Here is a 21,096-nt window from a genome sequence, read left to right on the forward strand (position 1 = left end):
CAAAAATTATAATCAAAGGTGATGATTCTGAGGAGTAAACAAATCTCAGTGAACCTGGAAGATGTACAAGGGCAAACTGACAAAATATAGAGTAGCAAATCACCTGGACTAGATGGCATATATCCCATAGTGCTGAAAGAACTAAAAAATGAAACTGCAGACCTGCTATTAGTAATTTGTGAACTATCATTAAAATAGTTTATAGTGCCTGAAGACTGGAGGGTTGCCAATGTAATGCTAATTTTTAAAAAGTGATCAAGGGGTGACCCAGGTTAACTACAGTCCAGCAAGCTGATGTCTGTGCCAGCAAAATGGTGGAAACTATCATAAAGAACAAAACTGCTGAACATATAGATAGGCAGAGTTTAATGGGATAAAGCCAACATGGATTTAGCCAATGGAAGTCGTTCCTCTCCAATCTGCTACATTTTTTGAGGGTGTAAATAAACACGTCGATAAAGGTGAGACAGTTGATAAAGTGTATCTGGATTTCCAGAAAGCATTTGATATAATCCCTCATGAGAGACTTCTAAAGAAATTAAAAAGTCATAGGATGGGGCAATATCTTATTGTGGATTGCAAAGTAGTTAAAAGAAAACAAAGAGCAAGGCTAAATGGCAAATTTTCCCAATGGAGAAGGGTGAATAGTGGCATGCTCCAGTGATCTGTTCTGGGACCACTGCTTTTTAAAATATTTATAAACAAACCGGAAATGGAAATGCGTGATGTGATCAGATTTGCCACTGACACACAATTATTCAAAGTTGTTAAATCACAAGAAGACTGTAAGGAAATGAAAGAGGATCTTGTAAAACTGGAAGACTGGTCATGCAAATGGCAAATTAAATTTAATGTGGACATGAGCAAAATGATGTATTTAGGGAAGAGTAACTCAAATTATAGCTACACAATGCAAGGTTCCACATTTCCATTCAGGAAAAGAATCTAGGCATCATCGTTGGTAATATGTTGAAATCTTTTGTTTAGTGTGCAGCAGCAGCAACCAAAAAAGCAAATAGAATACAAGGAATTATTAGAAAGGAGTGGAGAATAAAACAAAGAATATCATAATGCCTCTGTATTGCTCCATAGTGCACCCTCATCTTGGATATTGTGTGCACTTCTGGTTACCATATCTCAAAAAAGATATAGCAGAACTAGCAACTGTACCCGTTCTACGCCCGGGTGGCGAGCCTTTTTATTGGCAGATATGCTCTTGCATGGAAGCGTTAGCTGAAAAGGAAAAACTAAATTGTTTTCACCCAGGGCAAGGGACGTGGAGGCACATTTGCTAAAGCCAGGGCTGGCAAAGTTTATTTACCAAGCTGTCTCTCGCACTCCCCCACTCCCCCTCTCCTCTTTCACACACACATTCTCTCTCACTCGCATCCCCCTCCCCTCATATATGCTCCCTCTCTCTGAAACCCATACTCAAGCATCCCCCCACCCACCCTCTCTTACCTCCCATGCTCTCTCTCACATCCTCCCCACCCTCCTCTTGCCAACCATGCTCTCTGTCACCCCCCTCTCTCTCACACACATTCTCTCTCACCAGCATCCCTCCCCCATGATCTCTCTCACACCCTCCTGCTCTCTCTCACCCTCCCCTCCCCGACACACATTCTCTCTCACTGGCATGCCGCGGGACCCACGCCGTTCGCGGCGAAGATGAAGGCCCGGCGTGCCGATTGCGGCACACGGGGGCCTTCCATTTTCACCTTGAGCAGAAAATAGCAGCGGAGACCCCAGCATGCTGCGAATGGAGCGCGTAACGCGGCACACGATCCGTTCGCTGCGAAGATGAAGGCCTGGGCGCGCCGATCGCGACACACGGGGGCCTTCCCTTTTCGCCGCGAACGGCGGGCTGGGCCTTCATCTTTGCCGCGGGACGCGCTCCGTTCGCAGCATGCCAGGGTCTCCTCTGCTATTTTCTGCCTGTCCGCGATGGCCGCTGTCCTTCCAGTTTTGAATAGTCTTCCGGCGTGGGAGGAAATTGGCGAGGTGAGGGAGGAAATCTGTGGGAAGGAGGAATTCTGCGCAAAATCTGCATTCCGCAGTAGCACTGAATTCTCCCAGGAGTACCTCTTGTAGCTGGTGTTGTGACATGGCTGCTTTACGGCATGTTTGAGCCGCCTGCGCCATCTATCGGCGGGCTGGGGAACATACGCGAGCACTGATGGACACACTACCAAGCCCGATATATTATGGATTAGAAAAGGTACAGAAGAGGGCAACGATTCTCCTATGAGGAAAGGCTAAAGAGGTTAGACCTCTTCAGCTTGGAGAAGAGACAGCTGAAGAGAGATATGATCGAAGTCTATAAAATAATGAGTGGCATGGAACAAGTAAATATTAATCAGTTGTTTATTCTTTCAGAAAGTACAAAGACAAGGGACACACAATGAAGTTGCTAGATGATACATTTAAAAATAATGAGAAAATATTTTTTATTCAACACATAATTAAGCTCTTTAATTCGTTGCTAGAGGATGTGATGAAATCCACTGCTTATCCCTGGGATAAGCAGCTTGGAATCGGTCTACCCTTGGGATCCTGCCAGGTATTTGTGACCTGGATTGCCACTGTTGGAAACAGGATACTTGGCTTGATGGACCTTTGGTCTGACCCGGTATGGCAATTCTTATATTATGTTCAAAGACCTTCCTTGAACTCTTCCCTTTAACAGGTAATGGCCGCAACCTGTAGCTTCAAAGAGTTCTAAGCCAGATCTCTCTGAAGACCAAGCTACAAAAAGGAAAGAATCAAAGTTACTGTCGCCTTAAAGGGGGAAATATCTGCTTGAGCACGTTATGTCTCAAAATCTTTCCAGACTCTGATGAAAACAAACATCGATTTCTTTCCTGCTCATAAAAGGATTGCTACCATCACGGGAAAATAACCTTTTTTCTCTCAATAGCCAAGATGCAAGACAAAAAGGATATGGATTGCCCTTGATTACTGAATCTTGATTAACAGAGTCTGTATCTGATCCAACTGACCCAGTTGAAGTGGCTCCTCCACCTTGAGTCTTACAAGATCTGTGTACCAGGACGATCTAGAACAATCTGGTGTCACCAAAACCCTGCTTCTTTCTATCCTTTAGATGACCAGGTTTATTAAGACACCCTCCTGCCATGACAACACTTACAAAACCATTCATTACAGAAAAAATTGCACCAGAGATGACCTTATATCAGCTCTCGACAACAAACTTGACCACCTCGAGCTCACCAATGCAGATACAGCACTTGCTTCTTGGTATGACATTACCAACAGCATAGCTAACACCACCTGTCCCCTGCAATCTAAACGTGTCTGTCCGCAAAACAATAAGAGTAAGAAACCATGGTACTCCCAAGAGCTAAAAAACCTTAAACAACAACTTCGGAAATCTGAAAAGATCTGGCGTAAGAATCCCTCACATACTCACCTGGCACAATTTAAATCCTCCCTAAACCTCTATAGTGACAAACTTAACATGACAAAGCGAGACTTCTATGCCAACAAAATACACCAATTCCAATACAATCCTAAAGTACTATACGACTACGTGAACTCACTCACCAAGACAACTACTCCCGACATCCCTGATGTAGTAGCCAAATCCAAATGCGAAGAACTTGCCACATTCTTCCAAACCAAAGTAGATAAATTGCTATCCAAGTTCTCCTCCTCTACCGGTCCCAGCAACCACTTCGAATTGGACATCAATCAAACAAAGACCAGTAACTATACTAAAGTTCTCTCCTCCCTAGACTGCACTTCTACATTAGAAATAGAAACCTTTATCAAGAAAGCCAAACCGTCCACTCACCCATCTGACACTATACCCACTAAACATCTTCTCACAATACCCAACATCATTGCCAAACCTTTAACAAAAATCATTAACCTGTCCATTAACTATGGGCAGGTACCCCTCCCCCTGAAACAGGCAATTGTCAAACCTATTCTAAAGAAGCCCAAACTTGACCCTTCTGATCCAGCTAATTATCGCCCTATATCAAATCTTCCATTCATTTCTAAACTCCTTGAAAAAAACTGTCAACAAGCAACTTACAGAATACCTTGAAGATAATCATATCCTTGCCCCCGCACAATACGGTTTTCGGAAATCTCATAGTACTGAGACTCTTTTACTTTCCCTGACAGACCACATTATCAAAGGATTTGAGAAAGGGCAATCATACATTCTTGCCTTCCTTGACATTTCCTCCGCTTTTGACACCGTCAGCCATCCTATTCTCCTACAGCGGTTGACTGAAATTGGCATTACAGGCGTTGCCCACAACTGGTTCAATTCCTACCTCAGCAACAGAGATTACAAAATTCAATTAGGAAATCATGTATCCAAGGCCATCCCCCTCAACCGAGGTGTCCCTCAGGGTTCTTCCCTATCCTCTACCCTATTCAATATATACATCCTACCTCTCTGTTACTTCCTTTCCAGTCTAAATCTCCCTCATTACATATACGCTGATGATGTTCAGCTGCTCATACCCATCACCGACTCTCTATCGAAAACCATGGATTTCTGGAATGAAACCCTCTTCTCCATTAACAATCTCCTATCTTCCATCCACCTAGCCCTTAATACCACGAAAACTGAAATCATGCTCATCTCACCCCAAAACCAACCAATCCTCCCCCCTATTACACAGTTCCAATTTGCCCAACAAGTCCGTGATCTGGGAATCATCCTTGATGGTCATGTCACACTTAAGAAATTCATCAATAACATACTCAAAGACGGCTTCTTTAAACTCCACACACTAAAAAAACTCAAACCCCTACTACACCTCCCCGATTTCCGTACAGTGCTTCAAACTACAATCTTCGCCAAGACTGACTACTGCAATTCCCTACTTCTCGGCCTACCCAACAATGCCATCCATCCCATTCAAATCCTGCAAAACACCACAGCCCGGATATTGACCAACTTACGTAAACATGACCATATTACCCCTGTTCTAAAAGATTTACATTGGCTTCCAATAGCTTCCCGCATACAATATAAGGCGCTCTCTCTAATCCATAAGGCCTTATACAACCCTGAAATGAATTGGTTTAACGATTCCTTCCATTTACACCAGTCTATTAAGCCTACCAGACATGCACACCTTGCAACCATGCCTATCCCTTCTCCTAAACTCTACAAACTTACTTCCACGAGAGCCCGTGCATTATCGATAGCCGGGCCGACCCTCTGGAATACAATGCCAGTTGACTTACGGCAAGAGGAATGCCTCAAATCTTTCAAGCGGAAGCTTAAGACCTGGCTCTTTGCTAAAGCATACACCTAATTTTTCACTCTTCCTATCCATTATATCCACCTTCCACTCTCCCCTCTACTTTCCCCTTCACTGTCCCTCTCTCCCTCTCTCCCCTCCTTCCCCCTCCTACTTCTTTCCCCCGCTCCTCCCTCCATCTCAGCTCTCCTCTCTCCTCCTCCCCTTTCTCCCTCACTAGCCTGCCTGCACTTATTAGTCTTTATTTTCCATTGTACATATGTATATAATTGCAAACGTTGCTATAATATAATTTAATGCAAACTTTCCCATGTTATCTCCCACCCCCTTTTAATACCTTGTTCGCATGTTTTAATCGTTCAATGTAAAGCGCCATGCCTGGCGCCAGTTTATGTTACAATGTGAACCGATATGATATCCTGGATGAATGTCGGTATATAAAAAAAAATAAAAAAATTTTAAATAAATAAAATTTTAAATAAAATAGGTTTAACATTGGCCATGGCAAAAAACATAGAAAAGGACCCGAGGAAGCCAATGTTGAGAGAGGCCTTCCACTCTGTTGAAGCTGACTCTCTTCTTCAACTGAAGAACAATGTGGTCTTGGAATTTCTGCAAATGGCCATGAGATCACAATAGGTTTCCCCACTTGCGAATTATAAAGGCAAAGGCTGCATCTGCCAGCTCCCACTCCCCTGGGTCCAGCGTATAATGACTCGAGAAATCCGCTTAGATGTTCTCTACTCCAGCAACGTGGGAGGCATATAGAACCTGCAAATTCACCTCCAACCACATGAACATGAGCCTGGTCTCTAATGCCAATGGGACCCCTTTGGGTGCCTCCCTTATTTCCATATGTTATTGCAGTTGCATTGTTAGAAAACACCCTCTTCACAGGCTTCCCCTTTTCAAAGGGCAAAAGCTCCTGAAGTGCCTGTCTTATGGCTCTTGTCTCCAGATGATTGATGGATCTGTCCTGACAATGGGCTCCCCAACTGCTCAAACTGGCAACTCTGGTCACTACGATCCAATCTGGGATCTCCAAAGGAACCCCTCTGGAACAATTAAGAACAAAAGAACATGCTATACTGGGTCAGACCAAGGGCCCAGCATCCTGTTTCCAACAGTGGCCAATCCAGACCATAAGAACCTGGCAAGTACCCACAAACTAAGTCTATTCCATGTTACCGTTGCTAGTAATAGCAGTGGCTATTTTCTAAGACAACTTAATTAATAGCAGGTAAATGACTTCTCCTCTATGAAAAGCCACCAAATTAGACTGTCTTTGGCTTCTGAAGTCAATGGCAGCCTCCTCTCGAAATTCTGAGATTGCACCTCCCAATGAGACAACAGAGTTCTCTGCAACAGTCACATATAGGTCCTTGCCCAAGGCACTAGATCCAAGGTAGATGCACGGAACCTGGTCCTTGTAGACAGTCCCAGGCCCTGGGTAATTTCAAATACAGAAGATTTTGAATCTGAAAGTTAAAACTGGCAATATTTTCCACTGTCATAAAGAATTTGGATCTTCTTTGTATCAAAACAAGCTTCTAAGTAGTCTAAGACCTGGTAACAGTACCATTCAAAAGTGGGCATGCAGAGAGATTATTATATAACTGTTTAAACCAGATTAACATTAACCCATGGATCCCATACTTTTCTAGAACCCAAAACGTTCTCCAGGAATTAGAATCAAAAGGTTTCTCAGCATCACTGTCCCTGATTACTACAACTGACTTAATGCTGCTATCAACCTGCAGACATTTTTTCACCATGCCTCCTTTTTACAAATCCTATTTAGTCTGGGTGTACTAACTCTGGTAGGATACTATTGATCCTGCTCGCCAGAATGGCAACAAAAATCTTTTAAGTCTACACTGATTAAGGAAACAGGGCAGTAAAAACTAGTCTCCTGAGAATCTCTGTTCTTTTTTGTAGGATTACTATAACTGATTGAGTTAAATCAGAAGGCACAGCTCTTTGATTAAGAAAATCAACTTTGTCATGGGAGAGAGAATTGAGAATTTTAATATTTTTTTCAATTCTGTTCCTAAACTGTCTAATACCACTGCCTTTCCTAATTTTTCTTGCTGGATACTCTGAAAGACTTCAGTCTTGAAGGGGTAAGTTAAAATTGTTCAACTTTTCATGCACAACCTTCAGCCAGGGGAGGCCCACAAAAAACTGTTTCTGTTGGCATTCGTCCACTCTACGTGCACTATATAGGTCCTTATAGTAGGCTATAAAGCTTTATGCTACTCCCTGTTTCATTTTGCACCTTACCCTCTCTGTCCTTTATGTTTGTTAAATTGACATTTGATCTTTTATTTTTACTAAGTTGGCCATTAGCTTGCTCACTTTGTTTCCATATTTTTATAGTTTATACTGGAAAAAACAATGATTTTGCAGCTTTTTGAAATAAAAGGTAATTAAGCATATTTTAGCTTGAGTTACTTTTGGTTTGTTTCCACAAAAAGATTACTTTTATGCTCATCTTAGGCCCGCTTCAAAAGTTTCATTAATCTGATCATTTCTGCAGTTTGAATCCTGTTCTGTTTGGCAGTGTATGCTATTATGTGCTTCCTCATCTCTAACATAAGAACATAAGAAATTGCCATACTGGGTCAGACCAAGGGTCCATCAAGCCCAGCATCCTGTTTCCAACAGAGGCCAAACTAGGCCACAAGAACCTGGCAATTACCCAGACACCAAGAAGATCCCAATCTACTGATGCAATTAATAGCAGTGGCTATTCCCTAAGTAAACTTGATTAATAGCAGTTAATGGACTTCTCCTCCAAGAACTTATCCAAACCTTTTTTGAACCCAGCTATACTAACTGCACTAACCATATCCGCTGGCAACAAATTCCAGAGCTTAGTTGTGCGCTGAGTGAAAAAGAATTTTCTCTGATTAGTCTTAAATGTACTACTTGCTAATTTCATGAAATGCCCTCTAGTCCCTGCCTTCCCTGCTTCCCATAATGTAGAGGGAGACGTGTAAGATAGGTCATTGCTGCCCACATAATTCCTCTAGGCATCTTGCAAGTATTTGTAGAAAGCATCATCCTCATACAAACTAGGGCTCATGTACGAGGAGCCCCCTATTTCTATCCCCAATTTGACTGGGGCATGATCCGATTAGAGATAGTGCCTATTTCTTAGTTTAACACTTTTGGAAAAAGGCTTTCTGCTAGAAGAATATAATCGAGCCTTGAATAAGCACTGTGTGGATTAGAATGAAATAAGTAATATACTTCGCCAGGGTGGAGAACACACCAAATAGCCAACATGCCCAATTCTTCGCACATAAAATTGACCCCTATTGATTTGGCATTCTTTTTACAGTCTTTAGAAAGTTTACAATCCAGAGTCCAATCGGCTACCAAAATAAAGTCTTCCGACATGATATTTAAATACTCTGGAAACTCCAGCAAGATCACTGCAATATTTTGGAAAAAGTGCTCATATGTATTTGGGGCCAAATTTTAAAAGGTGCACATGGGCATAGATTTATTCGCGCAACCCGGCGCGAACAAATCTACGCCCGATTTTATAATATGCACGTGCTGCCGCGCGCATGTTATAAAATTCAGGGTCGGTGCGCGCAAGAGGGTGCACAATTGTGCAACTTGCACGTGCCGAGCCGCACAGCCTTCCTCCGTTCCCTCCAAGGCCGCTCCGAAATCGGAGCGACCTCGGAGGGAACTTTCCTTCTGCCTCCCCCCACCTTCCCCTCCCTTCCCCTACCTAACCTGCCCCCCAACCCTACCTAGAACCCCCCCCTTACCTTTGTTGGGTAAGTTGCGCCTGCCTTCTGGGACGCGTAGCTTACGCACGCTAGCCGATGGCCGGCCCGGGATCCCAGGCACAGCAGCAAATGGCCGCTGTGCCTGGAGGCTCCGGCCACGCCCCTTTTTGCAAGCCCCGGAACATACACGCGTCCCGGGGCTTGTGCGCGTCGCTGAGCCTATGCAAAATAGGCTTGGCGCGCGCAGGGGCAGATTTTCTCAGGTTACGCACGTATGTTATGCGCGTAGCCTTTGAAAATCTGCCCCTTGGTGTGTAAAAGTTACAACAAGCCAGTTTCTGATTGAACACAGACCCCAGAAGAATGATATATCTACCTTCTTCATCGCAAAATTGTTTTTCTACCTGAAAGGGAAGTTGTTTATAGATTAAGATGGCAATGTCTCTCTGGCGCAGAGAAAAAGAGGAAAAGTAACACTGTTCCACCCAGTCTTTTTTTTTTTTTTAACTTAGTATGCACTGCATCTCAAAGATGTGTCTCTTGTGGAAAGACTATATGTGACGTCAGCCTCAAACATATTTAGCTTTATGCGCTTTACCAGCAACTGAATACTATTTACATTTTGAGTAATAACGTTAATGCTTACCATGCTGCCTCTCTATGCAGCCACTTATACACCCTTATCACCATGGAGCCAGTTAGTTTGTTTATATTAAATAGTATCCCGAAGTCCCCCCAAGCCTAGACCTTCCAGATAAAAAAATGCTAACCAAATGTTCCACACCTCCCCTCAACCCAGTGACGTATTTATCACTATAATTGTTGCTTGCTTCCCTTAACAGACCCATCCACACTGCTCATCACACCAATCTATATAACCATCTCATACTTACACCCCAGCTCCCCAAGGGACCAAACACCCTAGTATTCCTCTTCCCATACTGGGGGGTGCCTAGACAATCCTCCCATCCTGCTAGATTAGAAAGAAAAGTGTAATATTGTAATTGACTTTCCCCAAAACACTCAACATTTACAACAATTGGAAAACATTCCATAATATGTAGAGTTTCCCGCGTACCCTTCCTGTATATATCAAAATACATATTACAAATGCTGAAAGAATCCAAAGCCTGAATGCCAGCAAGATTGTAAAAATACAAAATACACAAAGTCTTGGATAGACAGAAAATAACTGCTTCATCAAAATTAACTGAAGGCAGTGCCCACGCCATCACAAAACCACAACATTGTACAAAAATAAAGGAGATCAACCTGTGACTCCTTTACACGGCAACCACTGAATCGTTTGCTTTGGACAATTATAAAACCACACCAGGCCTTTTCTAAGCCCATACAGGGAAAAGCAGAAATGCCATGTACTGATTTCCCTCACCCCTACTGCACCATAAAGGTAATAGATTTATTACAGCAATGCATAAATGCACAGATTCATCCAAAGAAATTACTTGGTGTTACTGTTTAAAGCAAGGATGAACTCCTCTTCTTCCTTCTTTGTTGTTAGAATGTGCACCTTTCCCAGATTTGGAAGGGTACAGAAAAGCACATGGCACTGCCTTCGTATAGAGCTCCGTGCAACGGCGCTGCTGCTGTGTAGCAACTTGCCCAGAGTAGTCATTGAACAGCAGAAGTTTGTAGCCTTCCTATTTTAACTCTCCAGCTGCTCGATGACTTCTTAAAATGTTTGTTTTGCTGGCCCAGTTCAGAATATTTGCCACAACCTGTTGCAGCCAGTTACCTCTGTCAACTCATCTGCCCATGCGGTGTGCAAGCTCACATATCAGACAAACAACACTCTCTCCCATTAAGCCTAGCTCCCCTGGCAGCCAAGTTTCTATTATATTTTGCAACTCAACATCCTTCCCTGCTTCAGGGAGTCTAATAATGCGACAATTGTTTCTACACTGCCTATTTTCTTAATCTTCTGCCCTCTTTATCAGTCACGTGACCTGGGCTTGTAGTTCAGAAAATTGCCATTCCAGCTGCATGGTTCTGTCCTCCTGAGAGGATATTCTGTGCTCAGCTGCCTCTAGTCTTTTCGAGTGACCTTCTAGGCCTCTTGTATGTCCTTCTATGGCCACTTGTAGGTTAATTAATCTTTCGTTGAGCTTTATTACATTTTTAGAAATTTTTGCCACCATTTGTTTTGGTGAGCACAGTTAGGTTTCTCTCACCTTCATTTGCTGTTGCAGTCGCCATCACAATGATGTGGTCCTTGATTTGTCCCAGTTGCTTTGTAGGGATTTTGAGCTCACGTGCCAATGCGACAACACTCATCTGCTGTGTCATCGGTGTTTGTGCTTTTGCTTGTCTATTTAGCAGAATTGGGAGGTCGAAAGTGGCCAAAGGAAGTCAGATGGACAAGGAGATTTGCAGGAGCCTTAAACGTGCGCTTGCTCAGCTTCCTGCCAGAATCGAAAGTCACCTGTATGTTTCTATGGCCAAGTCAAATGTGATCCTACCTGGATGAGAGGTGCTGATTATTATAAATACAGCCATGATCATTATTTGACTAATAGATCACAACACAGAGCAACACCTCTCCACAACACCAAAAATAAAAGAAGAGAGGGAAAATCAAAAATAAATAAATCTATTTAACCAAATATATGTTATTCAAATACATAAAGCAGGAAGAGATGGTATCACAAAAATGGTGCAAAAAATGTAATCTGCTGTCTCTTGCCCGCAATATCAGTATTACTTGAACCCCAAATTCAAATCATTTACCGTCAAATTTCCATAAGCCAAAATCCTCAAAATAATTTACTTTTATTATTGCCTAAATACTCACAAATTTTGACTCAAAAATAAAATCGCAAGAAAATTTTTTCAAACAAGCTCAAACAGTAGCAAAAGAGAATAACACCAAGCACTTAGCTTTTTCAACGTGCAATACTTCACTTATTACATAGAAGGGCAACCAAAATGATAAAGGCTAAAGAGGTTAGGGCTGTTCAGCTTGGAGAAGAGACGGCTGAGGGGGGATATGATAGAGGTCTTTAAGATCATGAGAGGTCTTGAATGAGTAATGTGACTCGGTTATTTACACTTTCGAATAATAGAAGGACTAGGGGGCACTCCATGAAGTTAGCAAGTAGCACATTTAAGACTAATCAGAGAAAATTCTTTTTCACTCAACGCACAATAAAGCTCTGGAATTTGTTGCCAGAGGATGTGGTTAGTGCAGTTAGTGTATCTGGGTTCAAAAAAGGTTTGGATAAGTTCTTGGAGGAGAAGTCCATTAACTGCTATTAATCAAGTTTACTTAGGGAATTGCCACTGCTATTAATTGCATCAGTAGCATGGGATCTTCTTAGAGTTTGGGCAATTGCCAGGTTCTTCTGGCCTGGTTTGGCCTCTGTTGGAAACAGGATGCTGGGCTTGATGGACACTTGGTCTGACCCAGCATGGCATGTTCTTATTGTGATAAATTGCAGGAAGACCTTGTGAGACTGGAAAATTGGGCATCAAAATGGCAGATGAAATTTAATGTGGATAAGTGCAAGGTGATGCATATAGGATATATATATATGCATCATCTTGCACTTATCCACATTAAATTTCATCTGCATATAGGATACTGGGCTTGATGGACCCTTGGTCTGACCCAGTATGGCATGTTCTTATGTTCTTACCAGTACTCCCTGGAACATGCAGCCACTCAGAAAGACCATAGCACAACCATTCGGCAGCCAAAGGCAGGAAGGTGGATCCACCTGTTTGCACTAAAGAAAAGTAAACGATCAGGTAAGTAGTAATTTCTCCTTTCTTAGCGTTCAGACAGGTGGATCCAGCCCCAGTGGGGATGTACCAAAGCTACTTCCAACCGGGATGGGACGCTGCCCATGGTCCATTAAAAACTGCATGTGCGAAGGCTGTGTCCTCCCAGACCTGCACATCCAGGCGATAATGCCTGGAAAAGGTATATAAGGAGGACCATGTCGCAGCTTGGCAAATCTGGACAGGAGACAACAATCTAATCTCTGCCCATGACACTGCCTGAGCCCTAACCTAACTAGGCAACGGCTGCTCAGCATCCATATATGCAGCCGTGACGCCCTTCTTATTCCAGCAGGCTATTGTAGCAATATTCATCCGCATCTCTCTCTGTCCAGAGATGGCAGGGAAATTATTTGATTCAAATGAAAATACAAGACCACCTTTGGCAAAAAGGATGGAACAGTAGATATCTATATTACCCCCTGAGTCACTCTTAGGAACGGCTCCAGGCAAGACAATGCCTGCAGTTCGGAGATTCTTCGTGCAGAACAAACTGCCACAAGAAACACTGTTTTCCATGTAAGTAACTTCAAGGACAGGCTATGCAGCAGTCGGAAGGTGGAACCCACCAGGAAATATAAAACCAGATTAAGACTCCACAAAAGGTACTACTAGCAACTGCAGGGGAGGACGAATATGCTTCACACCTTTTAGGAAGCAAGCCACATCTGGATGAGCTGACAAGGGTCCACCATTCAGTTGACCTCAAAAACAGCAAAGAGCCGCCACCTGTACTTTCAATGAATTAAAGGCCAAACCCTTTTTCAATCCATCCTGAAAAAATTCCAGAATGAGTAGGATCTTAACTGAACGAGGAAGGACCCCCTCAATCCTCACTCCAAGCCTCAAACACTTGCCAAACCCGCACATAAGTTAAGAAGTGGAGAACTTTTTTGCTTGTAGCAAGGTGGCAATCAACACAGTGGAATACCCACGCTTCAGCATCCAAGCCCTCTCAAGGACCATACCGTAAGACAAAATCGAGTCGAATCTTCGTGAAGAACAGGACCCTGTCGCAGCAGATCCCTGTGAACCAGTAATCGGATAGGAGGGTCCACCAGGAGCCTTTGTAGATCTACATACCACAGCCTCCTGGGCCAATCTGGTATCACCAAAAGCACCATCCCCGTGTAACTCTCAATCCTCTGAATGATTCTGCCCAACCTGGGCCACGGGGGGAAGGCATATAGAAGCTTGCCCACCGGCCACTCCTATACGAGGATATTGATGTCCAAGGACTTTTGGTCTCTCCTGCGACTGAAGAAGTGAGAAACCTTTGCATTGTGAGATGTTGCTAGAACATCTAGATAAGGGAGATCCCATTGTTCCACTTTCAACTGGAACGTCTCATTCAACAATTCCCATTCTCCTGGGTCCAGCCCTATCTGCTGAGAAAACTGGCTCTTATTTTGTCTTTTCCTGCAATGTGGGAGGCTGAAATCTCCTGAAGATGCACGTCCGCTCATTCCACGACTTGGGCTATTTCCTGTGACACTTGCTGGTTTTTAGTTCCTCCCCTGGCTACTGATGTAAGCCACTGTCATGGCATTATCTGATATTATCCGGACCTCTTGACCATTGCAATCAGTCCACAAATTTTAAGCTCACAAACCGGACAGCCCAGGCTTCCAAATGATTGATGCTCCAAAGAGACTCTTCTAACTCCAGTGCCCTTGAGCCGTCAACTCCTGACAGTGGGTCACCAACCCTGGAGGGCTTGCATCTGTAGTGAGTATTAGCTAGTCCGGTGATCATAGGGAAACCCCTTTCCCGAGAAGGTCCGTTTGCAACCACCACTGCAACTGTATGCTGATTTTCACCAGAAGATGAAGCTGAATCGAATAGACTTGAGACTGAGGATTCCAACAAGCCAGCAGAGTGTGCTGAAGAGGACGCATATGCGCCCTCACCCATGGAACCACCTCTAGGGTGGCTACCATCAATCCAAGCACCTGTAGATAAGATCACACAATTGGGTGAACTGATTCTATCAACAATCACATCTGCACCATTAACTTCTGAATGCAGCTCTCCAGCAGGAACACCCTGCCTTGCTACATATTAAAGCGAATACCTAGGTACTCCAGTGTTTGGGATGGCTGCAGCTTGCTCTTGGCCAGGTTCACCATCGGGTCCACTGATGGCAGCTCGGGCCTTTCCCTGCTCTCGACGCATCCCCACCGGTGGCGTTGGGTCTGATTGGCATGCTCCCCTATAAGAAACAAAGGTAAAGAAACAAGCAGCAATTCTAAGTCTAGTGGAAGAATGGTGGGCCATGGATACATAAAAAGCATGAGCTAGGTGCTCTACTATATATTGAAGAAACCTGAATGAAACAGGATGAATGGTTCAAAGGTTATTAGGGAGAGACAAAGACAAATTGATTTTATAAAGGTCAGTTTCCATGTAGAAAGCTAGATAAAAAGGTGACATAATTTGATCAAGAAATTAGTGGCTAAAGAAAAGCAAACCAAATATGATTCCAGCGTTATGGATTTGGGAGAATGGGATGACAATACCCCTGTGCTGCAGATGGAGTAGATTTAGAGGCCAGATAAGGAGCTCAGTTGTGGACATGCTAAACTTGAAATGACAGGGTGATAATATAGGAAAACCCCCACATAAATGGACAGATCAGTAATCTCTAATTTTACCACTTAAGTACGGCAATGAATTAACAATCAAAAGGCCTTATTCAAAAATGATTTTTTCCTGTTTCTGTGCCAGGTACTTGTGACCTGGTTTGATCACGCTAGAGAACTATATAGACCTCTAGAAATCACATATTCTTTGGCAGTCTAATTATCTAACAACATTATAATACCACCTGTTTAGCTAGACTACATTAGGCACCGTACCTTTTAATTATGTTATTAACCCCATATATCTTAACCCAAGTTAATTCGACCTGTTCATTGTAAGACATTTACTTGTCATTGTTATTGTTGAGAATGTAAACCGAATTGATCAATAATTCTGTTATTGGAAAGTCGGTATAGAAAAATGCTAAATAAATAAATAAAATCACTGTTGGAAGCAGGATAATGGGCTTGTTGGACCTTTGATCTGACCCAGTATGGCAAATCTTATGATCTTAAGACCCAGCTAATGCAAGCAGCCACTTTTTATGAGAAGGGATCTTCACAGTGAATTGTTTAAAAGAACTGTAAATATATTCATTTCATTTATTTTTCATTTGAAGAAATTTATTAATCGCTTAACACAAATGGCCTAAGCGATATACAAAATTACATACATAATAATAAAATCACAAAGTTTCGCAAAGACTAAGACAAACAAACATTATAAATTAAACACAATAATAAAAGAACAAAAATAAAATAATGTCACATCTAAATATGAAGTCAAACATATTCACTTCAATACAATACTCATCGACACAGAAGCAGATGACATTCAATACATTGCGTTACAACTTAAACGCACGGGCAAGGAGAAATTCTTTATAAGAAGATTTAAATTTCTTAACATCATCCATAGATCTCAAATCTATAGGGATTGAATTCCATTGAGAGGGTGCCGCAATTGAAAAAGAAGTCTCTCTAGTACTGAACAAACGAGCTTGACGAATAGAAGGAACTTCAAGATTGTTTAACTGCGAAGATCTCAGACATCTGACTGGTTTATATATTCTCAATAAAGCATTTGCTAGTTCATTACTGTTTCATATCATATATAAAGCACATCCCATTTCAACCCTGTTTTTGTTACATAGAACTCAGCTGAGAGGGCAAACATACCTACTATGGGCGATGTGGAAGGGCCCTGAATAGCTGCGGTTTCTATAATCATCTCTTGTTCTTCTTTAGGCAATTTAATTCCGCAATATGGACAAAATTTAAACAAAGACTCTGCCTTCTGACCACACTGGGGGCAAAAATGTACAATCATAGTGAATCTGAAAAGAAACATACAATATCTGAGATTATTATTCATGTTATAACGAAGCAATCTCATCTAACAAGCAAGGAATGGCCTGTAATTGAAAGTGTCACAAAACTAATGCTGCGGAGTCTTCCTGCAAGCACATGATGTGTACCTTTTTAATAAAGCAGCATTTTAGCACAGCTACGTGGCACAATGTTCAAACGTTCCCTCATGGGACTCATATAATGTCAAACAGTCAAGGTTGACCCTAGGTGTATATAGGGTCTGGAGCCCTTCCTGTAGGACACATAGGTCCAACATATATAATTGCTGAGACTGTTTATATCCCAGCCAATAAAAAGCCAAGCTGATTACAGATTTCTGCTTTACACCCTTTTTTGTTTCTATTAACAGGTTTATTGTGATATGCAATAATTTACAATGATTGACAGTTACAAGAGACATTGCTTACTGGTTTTGTTAGGCAACAGCTACAAATCATTCTGGATTTGGAAATCTCTTGATCACTGGTGCCAAAATCACTTTCAGCCAACACTTCTCGCATATGCACTGCAAAGCTAAATACCCAGCATATAAGAAATAAACTAGCCCATGTCTCACATAAACTTATTCAGCAGCATACAGCATCTAGCAATCTCCCCACAGTAGTCCCACTGAAAGGTCCAAGGTTTGTTACCTTTTATCAGTCCCAGAATGGTAGACAACTTCCACTCAGAAAAAGAGTGCAAAGAGCTCCCCGCAAGTTACAAATAAAACTTTAGGGCTTCGTCTGTCTTGCAACACTTGGGGACAGGTATGGCTCTCAGGGAATGTACCAGTGTGCCATTCAGGAATTTTACAGCCAGCACAGACAAGGATTTAAGGAAAAAGTCCAGCAGGAAACATCCTGCCCTTCTTAGGTTTCTTCACCTCTTGATTAGTTAGTTCTTTTTCCCTGGGCCTTCACATGAATGTCCACGATCTCCAAAGGCAAGCATTGATTGGATACCCCAAAGTCCATTGGTATATTATTGATTTTCCCTGTGACAGCAGGTTCATGTGATAGTGAATGTGGTGGTAGACACAGCTTGTTGATCAGAAAGTGCTGCTTATAGGAGTGCAATGTCGATCAAAGCCATTAGAGCTTCAACAAGTCCGTGTCCAGCCATGTCAGCTAATGTCCTATTTATTTATTGTTTGGTTAACTGACACATACATAACTCCTTTAATGGTAATCTGGGCTAGGCCCTACACTCCCCCTACTCGCATGTTTTTCTCCTAATCTTAATCTTGGGGCTGTTTTCACAGATAGGTAGTAAACAAATTTTAAGTTATAAATATAGTTTTAAATTCTCTCCCTTCCCCCCACTCCAGCACAATCCTCTGCTCACTCCACTCAGCCATGTGATCGCAGAAAGATGATGGCAGAAAAAGACCAAATGCCCTACTAGTCTGCCCATCCATACCAATTATTCAGCTCTACAATCTCTACCGCTCCCTCAAAACTCCCCTTTTGTGCTTGTCCCACGCTTTCTTAAATTCAGATACTGTCTTTGTCTCTACCACCTCCACTGGGAGGCTGTTCCATGCATCCACTACCCTTTCTATAAAGAAATATCTCCTTAGAGTACTCCTCAGTCTATGCCTTTCACCCTCATCCCAAGACCCCTTGTTGCAGAGACTCCTCTTCCATAAGAGGCCCACCTCTGTACATTGATACCTCTGAGAAATGTAAATGTCTCTAAGATATCTCTGCTATCCTGCCTTTCCTCTAGTCTAGGGTATGAATGTTTAGATCTTTAAGTCTGTCCCCATTATGCTTTACAACAAAAAACATTGACCCTTTTAGTAGCCACCCTCTGGAATGACTCCATCCTGTTTATATCCTTTTGAAGGTGCGGTTTCTAGAACTGTATAGAGAATTCCCAATGGAGTCTCACCAGGGACTTATACAGGGCCATTACCATCTCCTTTCTTTTCTGCTATTGCTCTCCCTATGCACCCAAGCATCCTTTTGGCTTTTGCCATTGCTTTAATAACCTGTTTGATCACTTTTAAATCATTAGATATGATCACTCCCAGATCCCGCTCATTTTTTGCTCAGAAGAATTTCACCCCATACTCTACTGCTCTCTTGGATTTTTGCAACCTAAATGCATAACAGTGCAGTTTTTTAGCATTAAATCTTAACTGCTAGACTCTAGACCAGTGGATCTCAACAGGTGTGTCGGCACACACTAGTGTGTCACAAAGTCCCGGAAGGTGTGTCGCAGAGCCAACAGAAGACTGGTCTTTCCACATCAGTCTGGGCAGTTGACTGACTCCTCTTTTATTGGGTATTACAGGAAGGTGCTCTTCCTTCCTTCTCCTCTTTCTGGCTAGTGGGAGGTTGTTCCCTCCTCCTTCACCCAGATCAGAGCGCGATATCACCAACTCCTGTTCATATGGGCTTGGCAGGACACCAACTTTATCTTCCTCTGCCTGGCCTGGCAATGAGGCTGCTGATGCTCTCTTCACCCCATGGGGCCTGGATGTGAAAGCAGGAGCATAAGGGAGAAAGGTGCGTACTCTGCAGATCTGCTGCTTCTACCTCCCCATTTTCCTCTTCTCAATGCTTCTTGCCCTCATCTGCTGCTGATAAAGAGGGAAGGAGTCTCTGGATTGGACTGAAGTCTTTTCTGCTGGCTGGTAGCCAGGAGGAGGGGGAAATGTATTGAGCAGGAAGATAGGGAGTCAGGGGTGGGAGAAAGGAGGTTGTGGTTGCTGGGTAGGGAGAGGTGAAGGAGAGAGGGGTTGGTGGCTGCTGGGCAGAGAAGAGAGATGGAAGTGGAGAGATGGAGGAGTGGGGAAGCTTGGTAGGAGGGTATAAAATGCTGGTACTATCGGGGCATCAACCTTCAGAAATCTATATTCTTTCTGTGTTATCCAATTCATCGAGAGGGCTCCCTCTAGCATTCTATCTATCCCCTTCTTTTATACCCTCCCCAAAATCCATAAGCGATTGGATAAGCCACCTGGGAGGCCTATAATGTCATCACGTGGATCTCTATTGGAAACCCGGTAGCAGGGCCGCTGCAGATCCCACGTCACGGCGGCCCGAGAAGAGGAGGAAACCCGGTAGCAGGGCCGCTGTGAGAATGAGAACCTGATTGTGTGTTTGAGGGAAGAAGACAGATTGAGAGAAAAGAAACAGAAAAAAAAAAAGACCCTGTAAAAGGAATTGGCAAAAAACAAGAAAGGGAAGGTGGAAAAAAAAGCCTGTGATCAACCAATTAGAAAACTAAGATCAGACAGCAAAGGTAAAAAAAATTATTTTTTATTGATTGGCATATATTATCTTTGGGAATGTGCAAGAGTAGCACTTTCTCTATGCTGATCTCGCAATGTACGAGATCGGCATGGAGGAAGTGGAAGCCCGCAAATATTTAATACTGTGGGGGCCTGCACAGAGGAGGCAGCAGAACGGGCTTCAGTGCCAGTAGCAGCAATCAGCACCTCCCCAAATATCCACATGGCAGCAGTGACAGCAGTAGCAGAGGAATGAGAGGCTCTGAGGTTGCTGGCAAAAGAAAGAGAGGGGGTCTGCCTTCAGTGTGTGCATGTGTATGAATAGGAGTCTGCCTGGGGGTGTATGTGTGTGAATGCATGGGTGCCTGCCTGAGGTTGTATCTATGTATGAGAATGAATGGGTGTCTTCATGGGTTCTGTCTGTATGAGAATAGGTGCCTGCCTGTGTGTGGTGTATGTGTGAGAATAAATTGATGCCTGCCTGGGGGGCTCTGTGTGAGTGTGAGAATGAATGGGAGTTGCCAGGGGGTCAGTGTGGGTGTAACATTATGTAATCCACAAAAACTTATGTATATATTTAAGGAAACATATATAAATTGTCAAAATATATGTTTTGTTTGTTTTTTAACCTCTGGTTTGCTAGTAGACTGAATTACCGTGTCATGAAATTATGTTTGTCTAAAAAGTGTGTCACCAACATGAAAAGTTTGGAAAGCTCTGGACTAAAGCATCTATGCCTTTAGATCAGACTTCCCTGCATCAACTGAAGAATTGGTGGACCTTGGCTTTCCTGTGGGTTGCTATGAGAACCACTTGAGATCCACCAACAGTCCACAATCATCTGAAACACAGCATGATTGAGTTCTCATTCTTTTGGATCCAAAAGATTCCTGCTCAGGAAATTTGCCTGAGCATTCTCCTGTCCCACAATATGTGCCACTGAAAATTGTGTGAGGTTCTGTTCTGCCCAGCAAAAGAGAGAAAAGTTGTTTATTTTGATATTCCCAGTCTCCAAGTGCCCCCTTGTTTTTTCACATTTGCAAATGCTGTCACCCTTATTAATTTTCCCTTTACTAAGGGAAGAAACTTCAAAGCTAGTCTTATTGTCCTGGTTTTCAGCC

General features: G+C 42.9%; 1 protein-coding gene across 4 annotated transcripts in view; it reads right to left on the reverse strand.

The window, feature by feature from the left end:
* The window catches only part of VRK3 (VRK serine/threonine kinase 3), a 161,656-nt gene that overhangs the window by 131,503 nt on the left and 9,057 nt on the right, over positions 1-21,096 (reverse strand). For 3 of the 4 annotated variants that reach the window (XM_029608855.1, XM_029608852.1, XM_029608854.1), the window contains exons 3-4: positions 16,561-16,718; positions 14,874-15,011 (exon numbers count right to left, since the gene is read on the reverse strand). In XM_029608855.1, coding sequence (XP_029464715.1) covers positions 14,874-15,011; positions 16,561-16,711 — 289 coding nt within the window. In that variant the 5' untranslated portion in view covers positions 16,712-16,718. The remainder of the gene's footprint in view (positions 1-14,873; positions 15,012-16,560; positions 16,719-21,096) is intronic. The other variant, XM_029608853.1, reaches the window with a different exon arrangement.

This window comes from Rhinatrema bivittatum, chromosome 7, assembly GCF_901001135.1.
Source record: "Rhinatrema bivittatum chromosome 7, aRhiBiv1.1, whole genome shotgun sequence".
Classification (NCBI taxonomy): domain Eukaryota; kingdom Metazoa; phylum Chordata; class Amphibia; order Gymnophiona; family Rhinatrematidae; genus Rhinatrema; species Rhinatrema bivittatum.